The following is a 19,736-nucleotide window of genomic DNA, read 5'->3' as shown; positions in this document are numbered from 1 at the left end:
ATGTAGGCCCACACACATAAAATAGATAAATTAAACTTAAAAATAAACTTAAAACCAGAAGCTAACCTTCTACACACTGCCTGAAAAAATACAAATTAAGTAGCAGTAAATTAAAAATAAGAATGATGATTTAAAAACACTCCTGATGTGCTGGCTAGTCTTGTGTCAGCTTGACACACAAACTAGAGTTATCTGAAAGGATGGAGCCTCAGTTAAGAAAACGCCTCTGCGAGATCCAGCTGCAAGGCATTTTCTTAATTAATGATTGATAGGAGAGGGCCCAGCCCAATTTGGGTGGGGTCATCCCTCGGCTAATAGTCCTGGGTTCTATAAGAAAGCAGGCTGAACAAGCCATGGGGAGCAAGCCAGTAAGCAGCACCTCACCACGGCCTCTGCATCAGCTCCTGCCTCCAGGTTCCTGCCTTCACTGCTTTTGATGCTGTGGAAGTGTAAGTAAAATAAACCCTTTCCTCCCCAAGTTGCTTTTTGGTCATGGTGTTTTGTTGCAGCAATAGAAACCCTGACTAAGACAAGTTGGTACCAGCATAGTGGGGTATTGTTGTGACAGACCTGACCGCATTTTTGGGAGGATTGTGGAAGAACTTTGGAACTTTGGTCTAGAAAAGCCACTGAGTGTTGAGAGCTCAGTGGGATGGTCTGTGGAAGCTTGGAGACAAGAATGTTGAGAGCAGTGGAGAGGATAGAGGCCTGGCTTGTGAATTTTCTGAGAAATTTAAAGACTCTATCAGGGTTATTTGCTATTTAGATGTAAGATTCTGTTATTCTGGTTAGCTGAGGATGAAGAATCAGCTATGAATTACAAGATACCAGGACTACTAAAAGCAAAACCTTTGCTTTGTTGGGATACTCGATGCTGGTCAGCAGGAGCTGAGAAGTTAGAGGTGATTGAGACCAACATCATTGAGTTGAAATCTTCTGGGAAGTGTTTCCTGAGAGTCAGCACACAGAAGCTGTATTTCAGAGGTGATCAAGGTTGTACCTCATATTGGCAACTGAACTTGGTAGCATAAGAGTCTCCCAGGTGTAGAAGTAACCAACTGAGGTAGGACCACCGTGATAGTGAAGGATAAGGTTTTTAGCTCTTAGCTATTGCTCTAACCTCTTGGCTTTTATCTCTGTATTGGCTCTGTGTTTCTTATTTAATAAGACAGTTGGTTACTTCTACACCCAGGTGGTGCTGGTTTTGAAGGCATAAGGGGTCATGGAGAACAGCTGAGTCTTGGCATGTAAGAGGTCCAGAGAGGCTATTGGTGAAGGTGCAGCCTCAGTGGCAGTTGAAGGCCCAGGACTGAAGGAGTCAGGCAGAGAAGTTGAGGCTTGACACCATGAAGAGAGCCTATGAGAAGCTATTGGTGAAAGTGTAGTCCAGTTGCAGCAGAAGACCCAGCATTTTGGAGATGCCAGTACCATGGATGACCACCAAGAGCAGCAGGGAGTGGAGTGGAGCCAGCTGGAGCCTAGAAGACAAGCTGTGTGTGCTGCAGAGGGCAGAGCTGGAGAAGTGACCCAAGCCTTTTGGAGGAGCCCAGAAGATGGTGAGTGGATCCTAGACATCGGACATTGTGTTGCTTACACAATAGGAGTTTGGTTTTGCTTTGTTCCGATTGTGACTATGTCCTGTGTCATGGTTCTTCCCTATTGAAGTAAGATGTTATTTAATTTAATTTTGATTTTCACAGGAGCCCACAGTGGAGAGACTTTGTACTTTTAAAAGAGATTCTGGATTGTTAGAGAGATTGGATATTTTAAAGAGACTGAAATTTTAAGGTGTATGAATTTTTAAAAACTGGGATGTTTAAAGTTACTTATGTTTTTAATGTGAGATCTTGGGGATGAATAAGAAAGGAAAGGTTGTGGCTCAATAGTGATGTGTTTGTCAAGTTGACAAGGGGTTACTTGTGCTGGCTAGTCTTATGTCAACTTGACACACAAACTAGAATTATCTGAAAGGAGAATCTCAATTGAGAAAATGCCTCCATAAGATCCAGCTATAAGGCGTTTTCTTAATTAGTGATTAATGGGAGAGGGCCCAGTCCATTGTGGGTGGTGCCATCCCTGGGCTGGTAGCCCTGGTTTCTCTAAGAAAACAGGCTGAGCAAGTCATGAGGGACAAGCCAGTAAGCAACACTCCTCCATGGCCTCTGCATCAGCTCTTGCCTTCGGGATCCTTCCCCGTTTGAGTTCCTGTTCTTCCTTCAATGATGAACAGCAATATGGAAGTATAATCCAAATAAACCCTTTCTTCCAAACCTTCTTTTTGGTCATGGTATCTCTTTGTAGCAATAGAGATCCTAATTAAGGCATTCAACTTAGAAAAGTTTATGCTGGAATGGAAAGATGATTTGATATTAGAAACACTAGAAAATCCATCTAACTCACATATTAAATAAAGAAGAAAAATCCTGTGGTCACTCACTAGATGCCAACACAGAAGAAATAGACACTCATGTGCAACATAAAGTCCTTGGAGGCTAGAAAAAATAAAAGTTCATCTGACGAAGATGCTCTGCCCATAGCTCCTACGCAGCAGCCCCACAGCGGCAGGAGGAAAGGGCCTCTCCCCTTCCTTGTCAGCCCAAACTGAACTGAACAACCTCATCAGTACAGTAAGACCATTAAATGTGTTAGAATTATAATTGCTGTCAGGAACTGAGCTGTCAGGACATGTGAATGACATGGTTATCCTTCTAGAGGACCCAAAAGGGACAAAATGACACAAGGTATCTGCAAGACACAAAGTCATCAGCTCAACGCAAAAGTCAACAGCTTTTCAGAAACCAGGAGTCAAAAAAAAAGAGGCAATAAGAAAACATGCAGGACTTGAATGAACAGCTCTGGCTAGGTTTGGGGGGCATGCCTCTCAACATTCACACCACCCTGCACCCCTGTAGCAGCGTATGAAGAGGCACTTTGGACAGTGATTAAGTCAAGACAGCCCAACTTTCAGGAGTGCATCAGGGTCTTATCAGAAGCACACTGGAGCCCCCTCTGTCATGAGGACAGAGCTCAGACACTGGGAAAGGTGAACAAGCACCATCTTGGACAAAGAGGATCGGATTTCATGTGTTTGTGTCCATGCATGTATGTCTGTGTGTCTTGGGGTTGTGCACCAATGTGCACCCATGCAGAAGCCAGAGGAAGGAACTGGAGCCTTCCTCTTCTGCTCTCCACATTATCACCTTGAGACATAGTCTCACTGAACTGGAAGCTTGCTGTCAGCTAGGCAGGTGGACCTGAGGGTTTCTGGAGATTCTCTTGTCTCCACCTCCCATCTGACACAGGAGCTCTGGGTTACAGATGCTCATACTGCATCCAGCTGTTTGTGGTATCTGAGGATCATGCTTGTACAATATCACTGTACCCATGGGGCATACCCCAGCCTGAATTTCTGTTGTTTATAAATTACTTGGTCTCAGAATTTTGTTTCAATCACACACAAGCTAAGACAATGTAAATGATTGAAACTGGGGTACAATTCAAAGAATTCCCAATATATTGCAGTAAACACACTAAAGGGAGCTTGGTGAGGGAAGCCTCACCAAGTCCAAAGTCCATCTGTAAGAGTCCTGTATCGGCTAGAGAGATGGCTCTGAGGGCAAAGTGCTCGCTGTGTGTGGTGCACAAGCCCAACAACCAGAGTTCAGATCCCCATAAGCCAAGTACAAGCTAGCACAGGAGCACAGATGTCTGCGATCCCACTGCATGTGCCAGGGGTGGGACTAGAGAACTGCCTGAAGCTCGTGAGTTATGCAGCACTGAACAAGAAAGACCCTGTCTCAAACAAGGTAAAAGGCAAGGACATGAAGTTGTCTTCCCATGTCTACATGTGCACTGAGGTGTGCATGTGCCTGAACACACGCACGCGCGCGCGCGCGCGCGCGCGCACACACACACACACACACACAGAGAGAGAGAGAGAGAGAGAGAGAGAGAGAGAGAGAGAGAGAGAGAGAGAGAGAGAGAGAGAACATGTAAAAACAGTCAATTAAATTCTGGAAAGGAATCAAAAGAGGAATAAGATGTTTGCCTACAAGAAAACACAGCATGTTATAAAACACTAGAATTTAAAATAAAGATAATCATCTAGGTCAATGCAATAGACTAGAGAGCCTGGAAATGGACCCATCCATGCTTGGATATTTATCTGTATTTTATGGCAGGGATGGGTGAGGAGCAGTTGGTGGAACAGTTTTAGCTGCAGGCCAACAGCAGACAAGACAGTCCAGATATAACCAAGAGAGAGTTTGTCAGTCCCTGCTCTGTTCTGTTCTTGGTATCTGCCCTAAAGAAACGTTCACACATACGTGTGAGGAGCTTGAATTGGAAGCTTCACTAAAGCTCCATCTGCAAAGGAAAGAAAATGAGAAACTCAAATTCAACAACTGGAGAATGCTATCAGAAGGGTTAACTGACCACACACCCACTACATATGGACCACAGAAACCACACTCCCACTACACATGGACCACAGAGACCACACTCCCACTACACATGGACCACGGAGACCACACTCCCACTACACATGGACCACGGAGACCACACACCCACTACACATGGGCCACGGAGACCACACACCCACTACACATGGGCCACGGAGACCACACATCCACTACACATGACCACGGAGACCACACACCCACTACACATGGACCATGAAGGCCACACACCCACTACACATGGACCACACATGAAGACACACCCACTCCACACCATTCATGAACACACACCCACATTATACAGCTCACGCATCTCTGCATTACCAAAGAATTATCTCTCCAGTATATCACTAAAGAATAAAAAGTTCTTAGCCCATGCACACAGGCTGTGTCTTGGGATGAAGGTGAACACGGCCTGTTTGTTAGGCCTGGACATTCAGTAGAGCTTCAGCCTTCACACTGCATTTTTATTTTAAAGAGACTGAATTGTCAGCTAGGAAAAAAGGGGGAAAGGGAATTCTAGGAGTCTTTCCACTGAGTGACCCGATACTCTGGCTACCTCCCTTGAGCATAAACAGTCACGGCACATGGGCAAGAAGCTAGAAGCCTGATGACCATCATGCTGAAGTTATGCTCATGGTCCTGGAGCCTCCCTCTCCAGGCAACTCTGAAGTCCCCTGGGACCACTAACTAACCTAGGATGTGTGCGTGGGGGGGGGTGGCTTCAGCTGTATCCTGTTTAACCAAAATAACAGCTTGGGGAAAGGCCTGCTTCCTAATAAACCTTGATATTTAACAATTTGAAATTGAAGAGAGGTAACACATTCTGAAATGCCCTGTCAAGGGACCACCTTATGAAAAAAATTCTCTAAGAATCACCAGTTCAGTGTCTTCACAAACATTATGCAACTGATAATAAACATTGAAAAATGGCACAGATCCCTAGATAAGGAAGCAGGTAAGGGAAGTCAACCCATTATAAGACAGCAAAGATAGGGAATTCACATAGTGGAGATACCCAAATATTAGTCCCCAAAGAGAAGGAAAGCATTGTACCCCAGAACAGGACACGGCCCACGTGGTATATGCTCCACAGAAGTTAGGAGAAAGCCACAGAGGAAAAGAGGAGCTTGTTAAAGATCTGGGTAGTACTCTCCTCCTCTTCCACACACACACAATGAAGGTCCCTACCTTAGTTAGGGTTTCTATTGCTGCGATGAAACACCATGATCAATAAGCAAGTTGGGGAGAAAAGGATTTATTCAGCTTACACTTCCATATCACTGTTCTTCAGTGAAGGAAGTCAGGACAGGAACTCAAACAGGGTATGCATGTGGAGGCAGGAGTTGATGCAGAGGCCATGGAGGAGTGCTGCTTACTGGCTTGCTCAGCTTTCTTTCTTTGGTTTGGTTTGGTTTGGTTTTTCGAGACAGGGTTTCTCTGTGTAGTTTTGGTGCCTGTCCTGGATCTCACTCTATAGACCAGGCTGGCCTTGAACTCACAGAGATCTGCCTTCCTCTGCCTCCTGAGTGCTGGGGTTAAAGGCATGTGCCACCACCACCCAGCCTAATTATTATTATTTGTTTTGGTTTTTTGAGACAGGGTTTCTCTGTGTAGTTTTGGTGCCTCTCCTGGATCTCACTCTGTAGATCAAGCTGGCCTTGAACTCACAGAGATCCACCCGGCTTGGCCTTCTGAGTGCTGGGCTTATAGGCGTGTGCCACCACCACCACCACTACCCGTCAGCCTGCTTTCTTATAGAACCCAGGACCACCAGTCCAGGGATGGCACCACCCATAATGGGTTAGGTCCTCCCACATCAATCACTAACTAAAAAAATGTCCTACAGGCTTATCTATAATCCTATCTTTTTTTTTTTTTTTTTTTTTTTGGTTTTGGTTTTCTGAGATAAGGTTTCTCTGTGTAGCTATGGCTGTCCTGGAACTCACTTTGTAGATCAGACTAGCCTCGAACTCACAGAGATCCACTTGCTTCTTTAATCCCAAGTGCTGGGATTAAAGACGTGTGCCACTACACTCGATCTTATGGAAGCATTTTCTTAATTGAGGTTCCCTCCTAAGTGACTTTAGCTTGTGTCAAATTGACATAAAACCATTCAACATATTCCCCACTTCAGATAAACTGCACCTGAGAAACTCTAAACTAGAGAAGTTATAGACGTGATGAAGTTTGAGAACATCGAAAACATTTGCATTAAAGCTTCTAGAAAGAAAACAAAGTCTATACAAAGAAACAAGAACAGAAACGGCATTTCCCAACAATGAAGGTAAAAGATACAAGACAAATATCTTCAAATTTTCCAGAGAAATTGCTTTGCAACATAAAATCGCAAATCAGATATCAATAGTGAGGGTAAAAGGAGCTACTTTTTAAGATGTAAAAGGTCTCTAGAATGTATTTCCCATGATCCTTTTCTAAGAAAGATACGAAAGAATGCGCTCCAGCAAACCGCATAGTAGAGTGTGGTGGAGGGTGACAAGCTGGCTCAGGGCAACAGGAACAAAGTTTTCAAGGAGACTGGGAAAGGCTGGACAGCCAATGAACAGCAGGTCCAGGGGAGGTTCTCCAGAAGTCAGCTGACAGACCTGCAGTACATCTGGCAGGGGGATTTCTATCGGAGGGATTTTTCACTCCTGCAGGTGAGTCTGGAAAGAAGTGGCGGGAACCTACTCAGAGCAGCAAACTGAATGCAAACTGAATTGGTGGGGCAGGAGGGTAAACAAGGTGTTTCAGGGCCCTGCAGTGAGTCACCTGACAAGGTAAACACTGAGTTTTGAGGGAAGTGGGGGATAGAACTAAGATGGTGAAGACTCACAGAAGTCAGACGTCAAGAGTGAGTTAGCATAGACTTGAGAAAGACGGACGATATAATATCGGGGGGAACCAAGGGAATTCAAAGTTGCTGTTAAGGGATGGACATGGGAGTCCGGAGTCAGGGGAGGGAAGCACACCTGTGATAGCACACCCTGCCCCAAAGAACCACACCTCCATCAAGCAGAGCCAGGAGACACCGTGGCGGTATGAGAGCATTTAGGCTGTAAGTTCACACTGTAAAGTTCACACCACTATAAAACACCCACATCTCCGTCATGAAGTTACAAGTGATCATCTAACTGCCTCTATAGCCCTACTTCACTTGGACCGATTTTTCAGATTAGTTACCCCATCCAAGACTGTGTGGAACTACAATTAAATTCCAAATTTTGGAGCCTGGAAAGATGGCTCTGAGGGTCAAGTGCTTGTCATGAAGCAAGACAAACTGAGTTCAGGTACCTAGAACCTACATAAGAATCTGGATACAGCATGCCTATAACCTCAGCACCGGGAAGCGTGACAGGAGGATCCCTTGTGCAGGTAGGCAAGCCTGTCTTGCTGAATTAGTGAGTTGCAGGGTCGGTGAGAGACTGTCTCAGTAACTAAGGTGAAGAGTGATCGAGAAAGATCCCCAACGCTGACCTCTAGAATACACAAGCACATTCATACAAGCATGGGTACACACACACACACACACACAGAGAGAGAGAGACACACACATAGACATAGACACACAGACACACAGACATACACACACGCTTTCTAACTTGTCTAAGAATGGAGGGCTGAGGGCTGAAATGTCACTGAGTCAGATACTCAATATGCACAAGCATCCAAGATCTGCAGAGCAGATGGGCAGGTGCTTCATGTGGGGTGGGAGGGAGTTATCCAGGAATATCCTTCATGTCTGAAATTCAGGATGCTCCTCCAAAGAAATCAGGTAGGACTGCATTCCACTTCCACAGGGTAAAGATAAATACCTTTCCTTGTCTCCGGTTTCCTCATCTGTGAACCTGGTAGAATTATCTGAGCCAGAAGGGCTGTTGCCACTGTTGAGTAACGACACATGTGTGTGACAGAGTCCCAGTGTCCATCTAGCCTTTTCTTTAACAGTCCCTGCTCGTTCCTCAGAATGACAACCCGACCCTCCAATCTCTAACACAGTAAGACATGAGACCAGCCACGCGAGGCCTCTGGAGGGCGAGTCCACCTGCTTGCTTTCCTGTAACCTCTGACTTGAGATCACAATACAGGGTGGAAACCACAATTAGCAGAAACAAAGTATGTATCACAGGTGACATCCCCTGAGGAGGTGGCATACATGCCTTCCACTGCATGCCTCTGACTGCTTTTCTGTGTCCCTGTGTACTTACAAGTAAATCTTAAGACATGTATGACTTGTTCTTCATCTTCACCTAAGACAACAAAAACATGCTGTCTTACAACAGCATTAAGCCAACACCATCATTACGCCAACACTGTCACTTTCAAGAGCACAGCCGGCTTGGCGGAGGCCCTGCATCTTTTATATCATGGTCTTTTCTGTCCTCCTCACGAGACACAGTCAAGGGTCATTCTCTCATTGACTCCAATCTGCTACATGAACAGGGCCAATAGCAGAGGAAACAGGACTCAAAGTGTGCTCTTCACTTTGTGTGGGTAGTTGCAGGCACGTGGCTGCCAGCCCAGCTCATCTCAAACAAGGCCAGCAGCTGCTCGGCGTGCTTTTTTAAGCAGAGTTTATTTCTAGGTCTTTGGAGGGATGTGAGATGCTTTGGGAGGATTTTATTTTAGAAGTCCTGTACTCCGTGCCTTTTCAGAGCTTTAAAATGAGCACTCACACATGCTACACACACACAGGCACAGCACACCACACACACACACACACGTACACACACATCATTAAGACATATTGCACTTAGTATGAGCATATTATTCATAGAATAAGCAAAGAGCTCCTCCTCTCAACAGCAGGAACCACAGCAGCTCCGGCCCTGTTGCTTCCAGTGGATTAATTTGGATTGGGGGCGGGGGAGAAAGGAGACCCAGCCTTAGGGAGGAGACCCAGAGAGGGCTTCAGTGGGTGTGTTCTGAGTTCTTTTTCCTAAGTTCATCTGTGGAGCACCATGAGGCACTGGTCTGAGTCTGTGCTCTTAGGTGGGATACCAGTGCCACAAGACCCACCCTACTGCAGCCTGAGCTGAGAGGGTCGGAAAAGGGGCTAAAGCCAAGAGTCAGCCTCCAGGAGAAACTAGACGCCATGCCAGAGTCTGCCCTCCATCAGATGGCATCTTGGACTCCCTAGACAAAGGGGAGTCCAAGGAACCTGAAAGGGGGATTATATTCAGAGTTCTACCTCCTGGACCAGAGAAGTTAAGACTCAGGCTTCAGATCCCACTGCAAAGGAAATGTATAGGCAACAAATTTCACAGCCTGTTTCCAGCTTTGCTAATGATGCCGTGGCAGGGAGACCACAGAGTGGGCATCAACGGGCCATACCCACCCGCTCCAGGAACATGCTGTTCATAAGAACAGGCTTCCTCTTTCCAGCCTTAAGAGCTAGTCCAGCATGCTGGTCTCACATATGTATTAATATGTTAATGTAAAACTCCTGTTTGGCATTTCCAGATTTCTAAGTGTGGTACTCAAGTCCTTTATGAGAGGATGTCTCTCCCCATGTGTTATGTCAGCCTCTGGATTCCAACACAGCACCCAGGTTCCCAATGTCAAGCAGTGTGTAACAGGACCAGTGTCTGCCTCCCTACCTACCCTTCCAATGCTACCTCACATTCATTACGGTTCTGCCCAAGCCCAGCTCTTTGAGGACCATTCCCAAGAGCTCAGCTTACACCAACTCCTCCCCTCATCAACATCAATGTTCTAGAAACTTCTTTCTGGCTACAGTGCACACAACGCCTTCCTCTGATCCTCAACTGGCTTGCACATGGCATTGCTCTCAACTACACAAAGCTGCAGTGGGGAGAGATGGGGACTCAGGACTCTTTGCTTCTGCTAGCCCTCTGACTAAGGTCCTTTAGTCTCACTTACCTGGTCCTTGAATGGCATCACCCGCAGTGAGCTCTCCATGAAATAGCCTCTTCTTAGTTTCTGCAAAGCCACCCCTAAATCTTTACCCCTCCTCCCGGTTCCCTCCTTCACCCAACTATGAAGTATTAGTGTGTCCCAGACTCAGCGTAGACTTATGTCTCATCACATCTCCCCTCCCCTCCCCTCTTCTCTCCCCTCCCTCTTCCTTCCCTCCTCTTCCTTCCCTTCCCTCTCCTCCCCTTCCCCCTTCTCTGTCTCAAACATTACCATGCATCAAAAATACCATCTATATGCTCCCAAATTTTTATTTTTTAGACCAGACCTTTCTTCTGAGTCATACCTGGCAAGGTTAAGTCAATCAGTGTTTTCTGATATTGTGAAAACAAGTTAATTTTTCATACAGGGCACTTAGCTACTGACAAAGATAAGCTCTATTCCTCGGTCTTATCATGTCTTGAATCTAAAGTGTCTGCCACTGAGATGGTCTCCTGATGAGAAGCCAAGGAAGACACATGTCCATTATAGAAGATGCTGACTAGACAGACACTCAAGTGCACATGACCAGAAGACCATCCAGGGAAATGTGGAGGAAGACACAGAACAATGAACTGGACAAAGGGATCATATGTTACACTTGGCTGAGAGTTCACTGTTTGACAATCTATTCCCCACATAAGACACTAAATTTAAGAAATGAGGTTGGTCATGCCTAAGTGGGCTCAGTCTTGGAAGGGCTCTGATCCCAACAGGCTTACGTCCAGTAAGCACCTGGTCTCACCCTGCTGCACTGGACTCAAGTGGAAGAATGGTAGACTAGCTGCCCCTGAAGACGGCATCGCTCCTCATAGGCAGGTTTGTTCTGTATTCCCTCAGAGGCCCTTAGGACCCTGGCCTCTGACCACTAAGAAAGGCTTTGTGGTTGAGTCAGTGGCATCTGTGTCTTAGTTGGTGAGTCGGGATCCCACAGAATCAAGTCATTTAAGTGTGAATGTCATTGAGCCTTGATAGCCAATTGTCTGCTTGTGTTTCAACCCATCACAGTGTGGATGGCACTGGCCCTTCATAGCCTGTCATCTGCTTTCTTCTGCCCATTTATCTGCCAAGTGCAAGGAGCCTCTCTACTTGTTTGTTCAAAATCAATAAATAAATACAGCCAAGAAGTTGAATGGACAACACCAAAAGCCATGGTCTGCTTTCTTGTTGCTGCACCAGAACTTCAGATCCTTCAAGAACCATTAGTCTGATCCACAGTGGTCAATCCTGGAGGCATGTCTCCTAAGTTAAGCTACAAGCAGAGATTTCACTGCTCAATAAGGGATTCTAGCCAGCTTATTCAGACACTGTGGGGAGAAGAGGAGATGGGGCAGAGGGAAGACATATTTAAATCATGTGTTGAAATGGAGGGAAGACATATTTAAGTCATGCATTGACATAGAGGGAAGACATATTTAAATCATGCGTTGACATGGAGGGAAGACATACTTAAATCATGCGTTGACATGGAGGGAAGACATATTTAAATCATGCACTGACATGGAATCAGGAGTGAGCTGGGGTGGGTCAACTTTGGGGGATATGGATTCACCTTTGCAAAGGAATAACCAACAAGCAGGCTGGAAGGGTCTCACTCCAAGGAAAGATGAAATCCAGGCTGCCAGGAAGCAGCGTCATTCCACCGATGCTTTGAAATGCCACCACTAACTAAGATTTCAAGTCTGAACCACAAATTCTGGCTCCCTGGAGAGTACAGTGTTGGGAAAGAATGAGTTGCCCCAGCAATTCCTCCTCTTCCAACCAGTAAGGGAGCTTGCGGGAGATGCCTTCTGCCAGCTTCCTGCAGGTCTGCGTTTCCCAGAGTCAGGGCCCATAGGTCCTCTCTTGTGAAGTAGCAGGATATAAAGCAGGTGGCATCTTCCCTATCCTTTTCATATGTGCATGTAGTTTTCATTGAGCATTAAAGCAGCATCTTGCTTTCACTAGACACATTAGTATCTGTACTGCTATAAAATAATGCCCAGCACCATGTTTAATAGCCCTCTGCCTTCCTGGGTTCTTCCAGCAGGCAACCTGCATCATCCCCACCACTGCACAAACCCCTTTCTCTTCTACACTCCTCAGTGAAGTCAGAAAACACCATCTTTCACTCAGCAAAGCACCGTGCCAAGTGCCATGATAACTGCCATTCTATGTTGTTCATCTGAACCCGACACCCAAAAATCAGTGAGGGAGATGGGGATAAAACATTGAAAAGTATTTCATTATGCTGTAACAGCTGGATAGGAGAGACCATGTGATGTCCCAAATGAGTTTTCCAGAGGGACCTGCCTGGACCAGGACTACCAGAACAGGGGTCACAAACAAGATGTCTACCAAGACAAAGTCTGAAGAGTTGGGGTGTGGTGGGCAGAGAGGGTACCCCAGGAGATTAGAAGTCTGTGTGAGGGAGCTGTAGCTTGTAGAGGGGGAGGCTTCCAGACAACACCCAGCAGGGCCTCTGAGTTCCTTCTAAACACTGAGGACTTAGTTCTAAGAAGATGGGAAGCCACAATTGAGTTTTATTTTAAGTTATTTTAATTTTACAGTATGGGTGTTTTGCCTTCATATAGGTATGTGCACCAAATGTATAAAATGCCTGTGAAGACCAGAAGAGGTTGCTGGATCCCCTAGAACTCATTACAGACCATTGTGAGCTGCCATGTGGGTGCTGGGAACTGAACCCAGGTCCTCTCTCTGCAAGAGCAGCAGGTGCTCTTTGCCACTGAGCCATCTCTCCAGCCCTAACAACTGGGTTTTAAAGAGAGTGGCATGATTAGGTTTTTACTAAGAAACATCACTAGGTGATGAATTGAGGGGGTTAAAAATGGAAGAAGAGCTACTAATTAGAAGCCATTTGGTTTCTAGCCACCAGGCACTAGTTTAGAGGACTGTGGATGGGGGGGGCGGTCCAGTGACTGAAAAAAAAGTTCAAGATCAAGCTAGGAGGCAGAAGAAACAGTACATATGAGAGACGGAAATGCTAATGGTTTTGGGTAACCCGAGAATGACAGTGTCACTAAGATAGCTAATGAGAATGTCTGAAGATGAGGGGACGTGGGTGCAGAATCAAGGTAGCTTCAAGGGAGCCAAGAAAGAGGTTCAGCTACCAGCTGGATCCACGAGGCAGAGCACCATTAATGAAGACAGTTTTACATTACTGAAGTCAGGGCTGGAGAGATGGTTCCGTGGTTAAGAGCACTTGCTGTCCTTCCAAGGGACCTGTCAGCACTTGGGTGGCTGCTCACAATCACCAGGAACTCCAGTCCCAGGGGATCTGGTGCTGCCTTTTTGCACTGCATGCAATGTGGTACCCAGACATTCATGCAGGCAAAACATTCATACATATAAAATTAAAAATTATCACAGTCAAATATGCTATTTAAAAAATGTTTTTCTAGAACTGTACTATTCAAGATAGTGGCCAGAGGCCACAATTAAGCTACCTAGATTCAAATTAATTAAATAAAATAAGGGGACTGGAGAGATGGCTCAGCAGTTAAGAGCACTAGCTGCTCTTCCAGAAGACCTGGGTATGATTCCCAGCACCCACATGGCAACTCACAGCCATCTGTAATTCCAGTCCTAGGGGATTCAATGCCCTTTTCTGGCCTCCGTGGGTGCCAGCCATGCACACAGTACAGACACACACATGCAGGCATGTGCTGGCTAGTCTTATGTCAACTTGACATAAGCTAGAGTTATCTTCATGAAGGGAACCCCAATTGAGAAAACGCCTCCATCTGATCCAGCTGTAAGGCATTTTCTTAATTAATGATCCATGGGGGAGGGCCCAGTCCATTGTGGGTGGTGTAATCCCTGGACTGGTGGTCCTGTGTTCTATAAGACAGCAGGCTGAGCAAGCCAGGGGAAGCAAGCCAGTAAGCAGCACCTCTCCATGGCTTCTGCATCAGCTCCTGCCTCTGGGATCCTACTCTGTTTGAGTTCCTGTCCTGACTTCCTTCAATAATAAACAGGGATATAGAAGTGTAAGCCAAATAAACCCTTTTCTCCCCAACTTGCTTTTGCTTTTTGGTCTTGGTGTTTCACACAGCAATAGAGAGCCTAACTAAGCCAAGGCAAAACACCCACGTACAAAAAATAGCAAAATAATTTTAAGTGTTTTAAAATGAAATAAGTCCTAATTCAGTGTCTCAGTGGCCCTAGCCACATCTGAAGTGCCTTGTGTAGCTGGTGACTTGTGTGTTACCATAGTGGCCATTTCCATCACCTCAGGAACCTGTCAGAGAGTCCTCTTATGGAAGCTGAGGGCTTCCTGTTCATAACAGTCTTCTGGAGAATGTCCAACTGTCAATCAGCCAGACCAAGAAATCCTGTGCTTCTGAGCCCCATCTAAGGCCCTGGGTCTGAAGGTGCTATGGAAAGAGAAGGAACAACCACCCTGTTAGCAGAGACCTGTCAATCTGTGTCAAAAACTGGCAAAAGATACATGCCATGGTAAAAGAAAAACAAAAAACAGGCATGTTGGTTAGTTTTGTCAACTGGTTGGGACCACAGGGTGCCCCACATATTTAGTTAAACATCATTTACAGGTGTGTCTGTGATAAGAGTGTCTCTGGGTGACATAGACATTGGAATCTACGTTCTGAGGAAAGTACACTACCCTCTCCAGTATCAGCCAGTCTACTGGAGGTCAGGGCTTAAATACTAAGGTCAAGGGAGCATCCCTACACTTGAGTGTGGTCTGGCTAGCACAGATCTGTCTTCTGACACCACCTGGAACTTACACCATCAGCTCTCCCGAGTCTGGACCACTCAGTCGCCATAACCACATGGCCTAATTCTCTACCCTAATCTCTCTCTCTCTCTCTCTCTCTCTCTCTCTCTCTCTCTCTCTCTCTCTCTCTCTCTCTCTCTCTCTCTCACACACACACACACACACACACACACATACACAGTCAGTTCTGTTTCTCTGGAAAACCCTAAAGAATACCAAAGATGGCACAGGCAAGGGAGTGAGCTCACACTGTGAAAACACTATCAGAAAAACTAGAGAGATTAAAGTCATATGAAACCAAGTGCCAAGAGGGTGTCCAGTCTTTATTTGGATTTTGACAATGAGAGGGGAGAGGTGATGAAATCATGGGAAGAGAAGAAGAGACTATGGGGGGAAAATTTATTCAAAAGCTTAAGGGACCAGTGAGATGGCTCGGTGGGCAAAGGTCTTACAGCAGAAGCCTGGAAGCCCAAGTTCTATCACAGGAAACTATGAAAAGGTGGAAGGAGAGAACCAACTTCACCACACTGTCCTCTGACCTCCATACATGCACACCCCACACACCCCCACACGATATTAAATAAATTATCTTAAAACTCCAGCTGTATGCATTTGGAATGCCAAAGGAAAACAGGTTCTCTGCTAGACTGTAAGAGACGGGATAGTGAGAGAGACTCCAGAGGAGACAGAGATGGAAGAGCTAAGGACAGAAGCATTACCTGCGCACTGACAGCCCCAGGTCAACTCGGACACCGAGACAAACAGTGGGCCCTATGTAGTTATCAGACACTGGCCCGTGCTCAGGGGCAGGGTCTCAACAGCCAGGAACACTATGGGAGCTAACATGGGTGTCAACTTGACAGTAGAATCCCCTAGAAGACAAACCTCTGGTCAGGTCTTGAGGGAGTGTCTAGATTGGGTTAACCGAGGTGAAATGACCCATCCTGCATGTGAAGGGGAAACATCATTTCACAGACTGGGGTCCTAGACTAAACGTGAAGGAGAAATGAACTGAGAGAAACAGTTCTCTGCTCTCAGCTTCCAGGCAGCTGATGCAGTGTGACCACCCGCCTCACGCTGCCGCCGCCATGCCTTCTCCTCCATGACACATCCCTTAAACTGTGAGACAAAACCAACCTTCCTTCCCTACAACAATGAGAAAATTAATACAAACACCATCCAGGATCCCAGGATAAAGACAGCTGATGTTTAAAAAAAAGTTTTATAAAATATAATAACAAATAGTAAATTTAATATTACATGAGAATTATTTCACCAAAATGTATCTAAAGTTATTATGCACCTAGGTGCCTGAATTGTGGGCATAATATCAAATGGGGTAAGCACATGAGGGCTTTGGGGGTCAGCACCCTACAAAGTGGCAAATCCTGTGTTTTGGTGAGTTGAGTTTTCCTCTTTGGTTTATTTCCAACCCAATTTAATCAGCAATAGGTCGTACAGAATAGTCCCTTAACAGTTAAGATCCATCAGTTTGTGACTCAGAGCTCACAGTGCTTCATATTCTGTTTAAGGTTAATATTGGAGCCCTCTTGAAGGAACATGGAAACAGAGTACCCGAGCAGGAAAGAACCCTCTGGATTGCAAGGGTGATCTCCAGGCTTTCAGGCTTTGGGGACGAGCATTCAGTCTTGAGAATGAAGATGTCCTTAAGACATGGCCTTGCATGACCCACTGCATGAGGCTGCCATGGCTTTCATTATTTTCCATAGACCTCATAGACATTTCTTGCCTTCTGGATGCTGGCTTCCAATATTGAATAAAATCTTTATCTTTTTTAAAGATTTATTTTAATTTTGATTCTGTGTCTATGTGTGTGTGTCTCTGTGTGGGCCTGTGCATGTGAGTGAAGTACCCTCAGAAGCCAGAAGATGGAGTCAGAACCCCTGGAACTGGAGTTCCAGATGGTTTTTAGCCTCCATGTGGGTGCTGGGAACCAAACCCAGATCTGGAAGAGCAACAGGTGCTCCTAACCACTGAGCAATCTCTCCAACCCCCAAATGTTTATCTGTAAATCTGCATGAGCATACTTGATTTCTTCCAATGTGCTGCTTTGCTGTGTGCTCTGTGTCAGTTTTTACTGAAGTAACTGCCCTTCTGTGAGTGGCTATCTTTATTGAAACACACTTCAATACCTCCGTTCTATCTCAAGGATGTTTAAGATGTATTTGCTTTACTCTCATGCGCTGGGTAGAGTTTAACCACATTCATCATTTTTCCCCCATTGGAATCTCTGGTGTTTTACAGCCTGCCAGGGGAGCAGACACTCTCACATTTCCTTTTAGGCCATTCTTTGGGCTGGCAGAACACTGTTCACATTCAGAAACACTAATTTCTTACAAGATTCTCATGTATCAGCTGCTGCATTTACACGGCAAAATATACGTGTGATGCTTACAATATCTACAGAGGGAAACACTCAATTTCCCAGTCACACCTATAGATAAAGAATGCAGCTTTACCCCTCAGCTGTCTGCTATGCCAGCATCAACAGCATCTGTCAAAAATTAAAATGCCAGCATCACTCAGGTCTAGCAAGGACATCTGGGAGGATGGGAACTTGACGCCTTGTCTTCAGGGCGGTAAGAGCTGATATGCAGCATGCAGAGTGAGCCGTGAACATGAGAAACCCCTTAACCTGACAGTTTTACCTCAGGAGAACTCATTCTGATTATGAGATCCACATCCATCGATATGATTTATAATGGAATGATTAGTAATAGCGTAATTAAACAATCATGAAGTATCCACCTTAGGGCTCCACACAGATCTGCTGGCTCGGAGGGGCAGCTGAAGCACCGCCATAGCATCACTGTGAGTGGCCATGTTGAGTGTGCATGCACAAACAGAACGTGCTTCAGAAGAGTGAATTTTAATGTCAATTTTATTAGCTATTTACTCATGTCTGGATTTTGTAATTTTTCTATAATAAATGCCTAGACTTTTATAGTTACAGTATTCATTCATATATTCACTTGTCTATCCATCCAACCAACCAGCCATTCATGTAAACAATGGTTTTGAAGCCTCCCCCGTCCCCACCCCTATCATGCTTCCTAGAGACACATAGACTGTGAAGTTGCCTGACAAGAACTGCTCATATTTGAGTGAATCTGGTGACCACCATCCCCTGCCAAACCAGTCTCTCCTTGCTCAGCTATGCCCTCCCACACAGGCAATGATGGATCCTGCTCACCAAGGTCTCCCGGATGCAGGGCATCTCCAACAGCCTCTGGGCTCCACTTTCCACAGTGACTCCCAGCCAGTTGAGTGCTGCCCAGCACCAGAGGTCTTCATAGCTGCCATGCCAGTAGCTCACAAATGCAAACGTCATCGCAGTAGAGAGCAGTGTCCCCAAAAGGCCATGCTGGGACCCACCCAGTGGAATGTACACATACCTGGAGAAAGAAGAGGCTGTGAGAAGCTATGCTGACAGGTGGAGAGATGCACCTGCCTCTCCCTGCTCTCTAGCTTGACTCCCTTAAATACTAGCATTATTGTTTAAGGTACAAAGATCCCCCTTCCAGGAAGCTGTAGGCCAAACCTTGAACTCTCCACCTCACTCATTGTTGGCGAAATCCTAAACTCTCACAGGGTGTGGCTTTAGGTTAGATGAGCATACATACCAAGGAGCCCTTATTGTGGCAAAATTGTACTTACAAGAGGCAAGAGGGGCAGTGATGAATTTAGAGCTGATGAATGGATGTACCCAGCCTTGCAGCCCATGATGAGGCACCTACTAAGCTGCTGGCATTGGGAGGACACTGACCATCATGGCAAGTGTGCATTTTACAACTCAGACTACTAAATTTATGGTAAAGCCATATTTAAAGTAATGGTAAAACCATTATTTAGATACAGTTGCTAAAAGCAGGCCCTTACAAGGTAGGAGTGGGGTACATAAGAAGGATAATGGAGCTGGTCCCAGATTCCCAGGCAAGTGGCCCAGAAGCAAGTATAGAGAGGAATTCTGCACTCAACAGGAGTGCTGGACCAAAGCCTTACCTCTGCCCTAGTGCCTGGCATCCTCAGATATGTCTTCATCCCTGAGTCACTAATGCCCAGGTTATGAGAATACGGAAGTGCAGAGATTCACACTCCTTTGTGGTTTCTAGAAGACCACAGGCCTCAGTTCATTCTGGTTAGTTCCTCTTTGTTCCAGAGAATTCCAGGAGGGGGCAAGAGGTCTTTATGATGTCTTCTGAGACACTTTACAAGGGTCTTCCTACTTGATTCCTTGAGGCATCATGCTTCACTTCTACCATCCCAGAATCCAACCCAGAATCCATCCCAGAATCCTTAATGGTTTAGTATTTGTACTATACACTCATTACTTGCTTACTATTGAAGAAGCTTTATTTAAAAATCATTTTTAGGAGCTAAAAAGATGGCTCTGTGGTTAAGAGCACTGACTGTTCTTCCAGAGGTCCTGAGTTCAATTCCCAGCAACCACATGGTGACTCATAACCACATAGTGGCTCACAACCACCTGTAAGGAGATCTGGTACCCTCCTCTGCCTTGCAAGGACACATGCAGGCAGAACACTGTAGACATAATAAATACATAAATCTTTTAAAAAATCATTTCTAATAGAACTCCTCAGAAG

The 19,736-nt window shown here is 45.6% G+C and overlaps 1 protein-coding gene across 1 annotated transcript in view; it reads right to left on the bottom strand.

Moving 5' to 3' along the window:
• The window catches only part of LOC131925133 (protein-cysteine N-palmitoyltransferase HHAT-like), a 39,722-nt gene extending 21,206 nt beyond the window's left edge, over positions 1–18,516 (bottom strand). The window contains exon 1 of the mRNA XM_059280403.1: positions 18,326–18,516. Coding sequence (XP_059136386.1) covers positions 18,326–18,463 — 138 coding nt within the window. The 5' untranslated portion in view covers positions 18,464–18,516. The remainder of the gene's footprint in view (positions 1–18,325) is intronic.
• Positions 18,517–19,736: the final 1,220 nt, after the last annotated feature.

Source organism: Peromyscus eremicus, chromosome 15, assembly GCF_949786415.1.
Source record: "Peromyscus eremicus chromosome 15, PerEre_H2_v1, whole genome shotgun sequence".
NCBI lineage: Eukaryota > Metazoa > Chordata > Mammalia > Rodentia > Cricetidae > Peromyscus > Peromyscus eremicus.
Note: the sequence above shows the minus strand (reverse complement) of the source record. Positions and strands in the feature narration are given on the sequence as shown.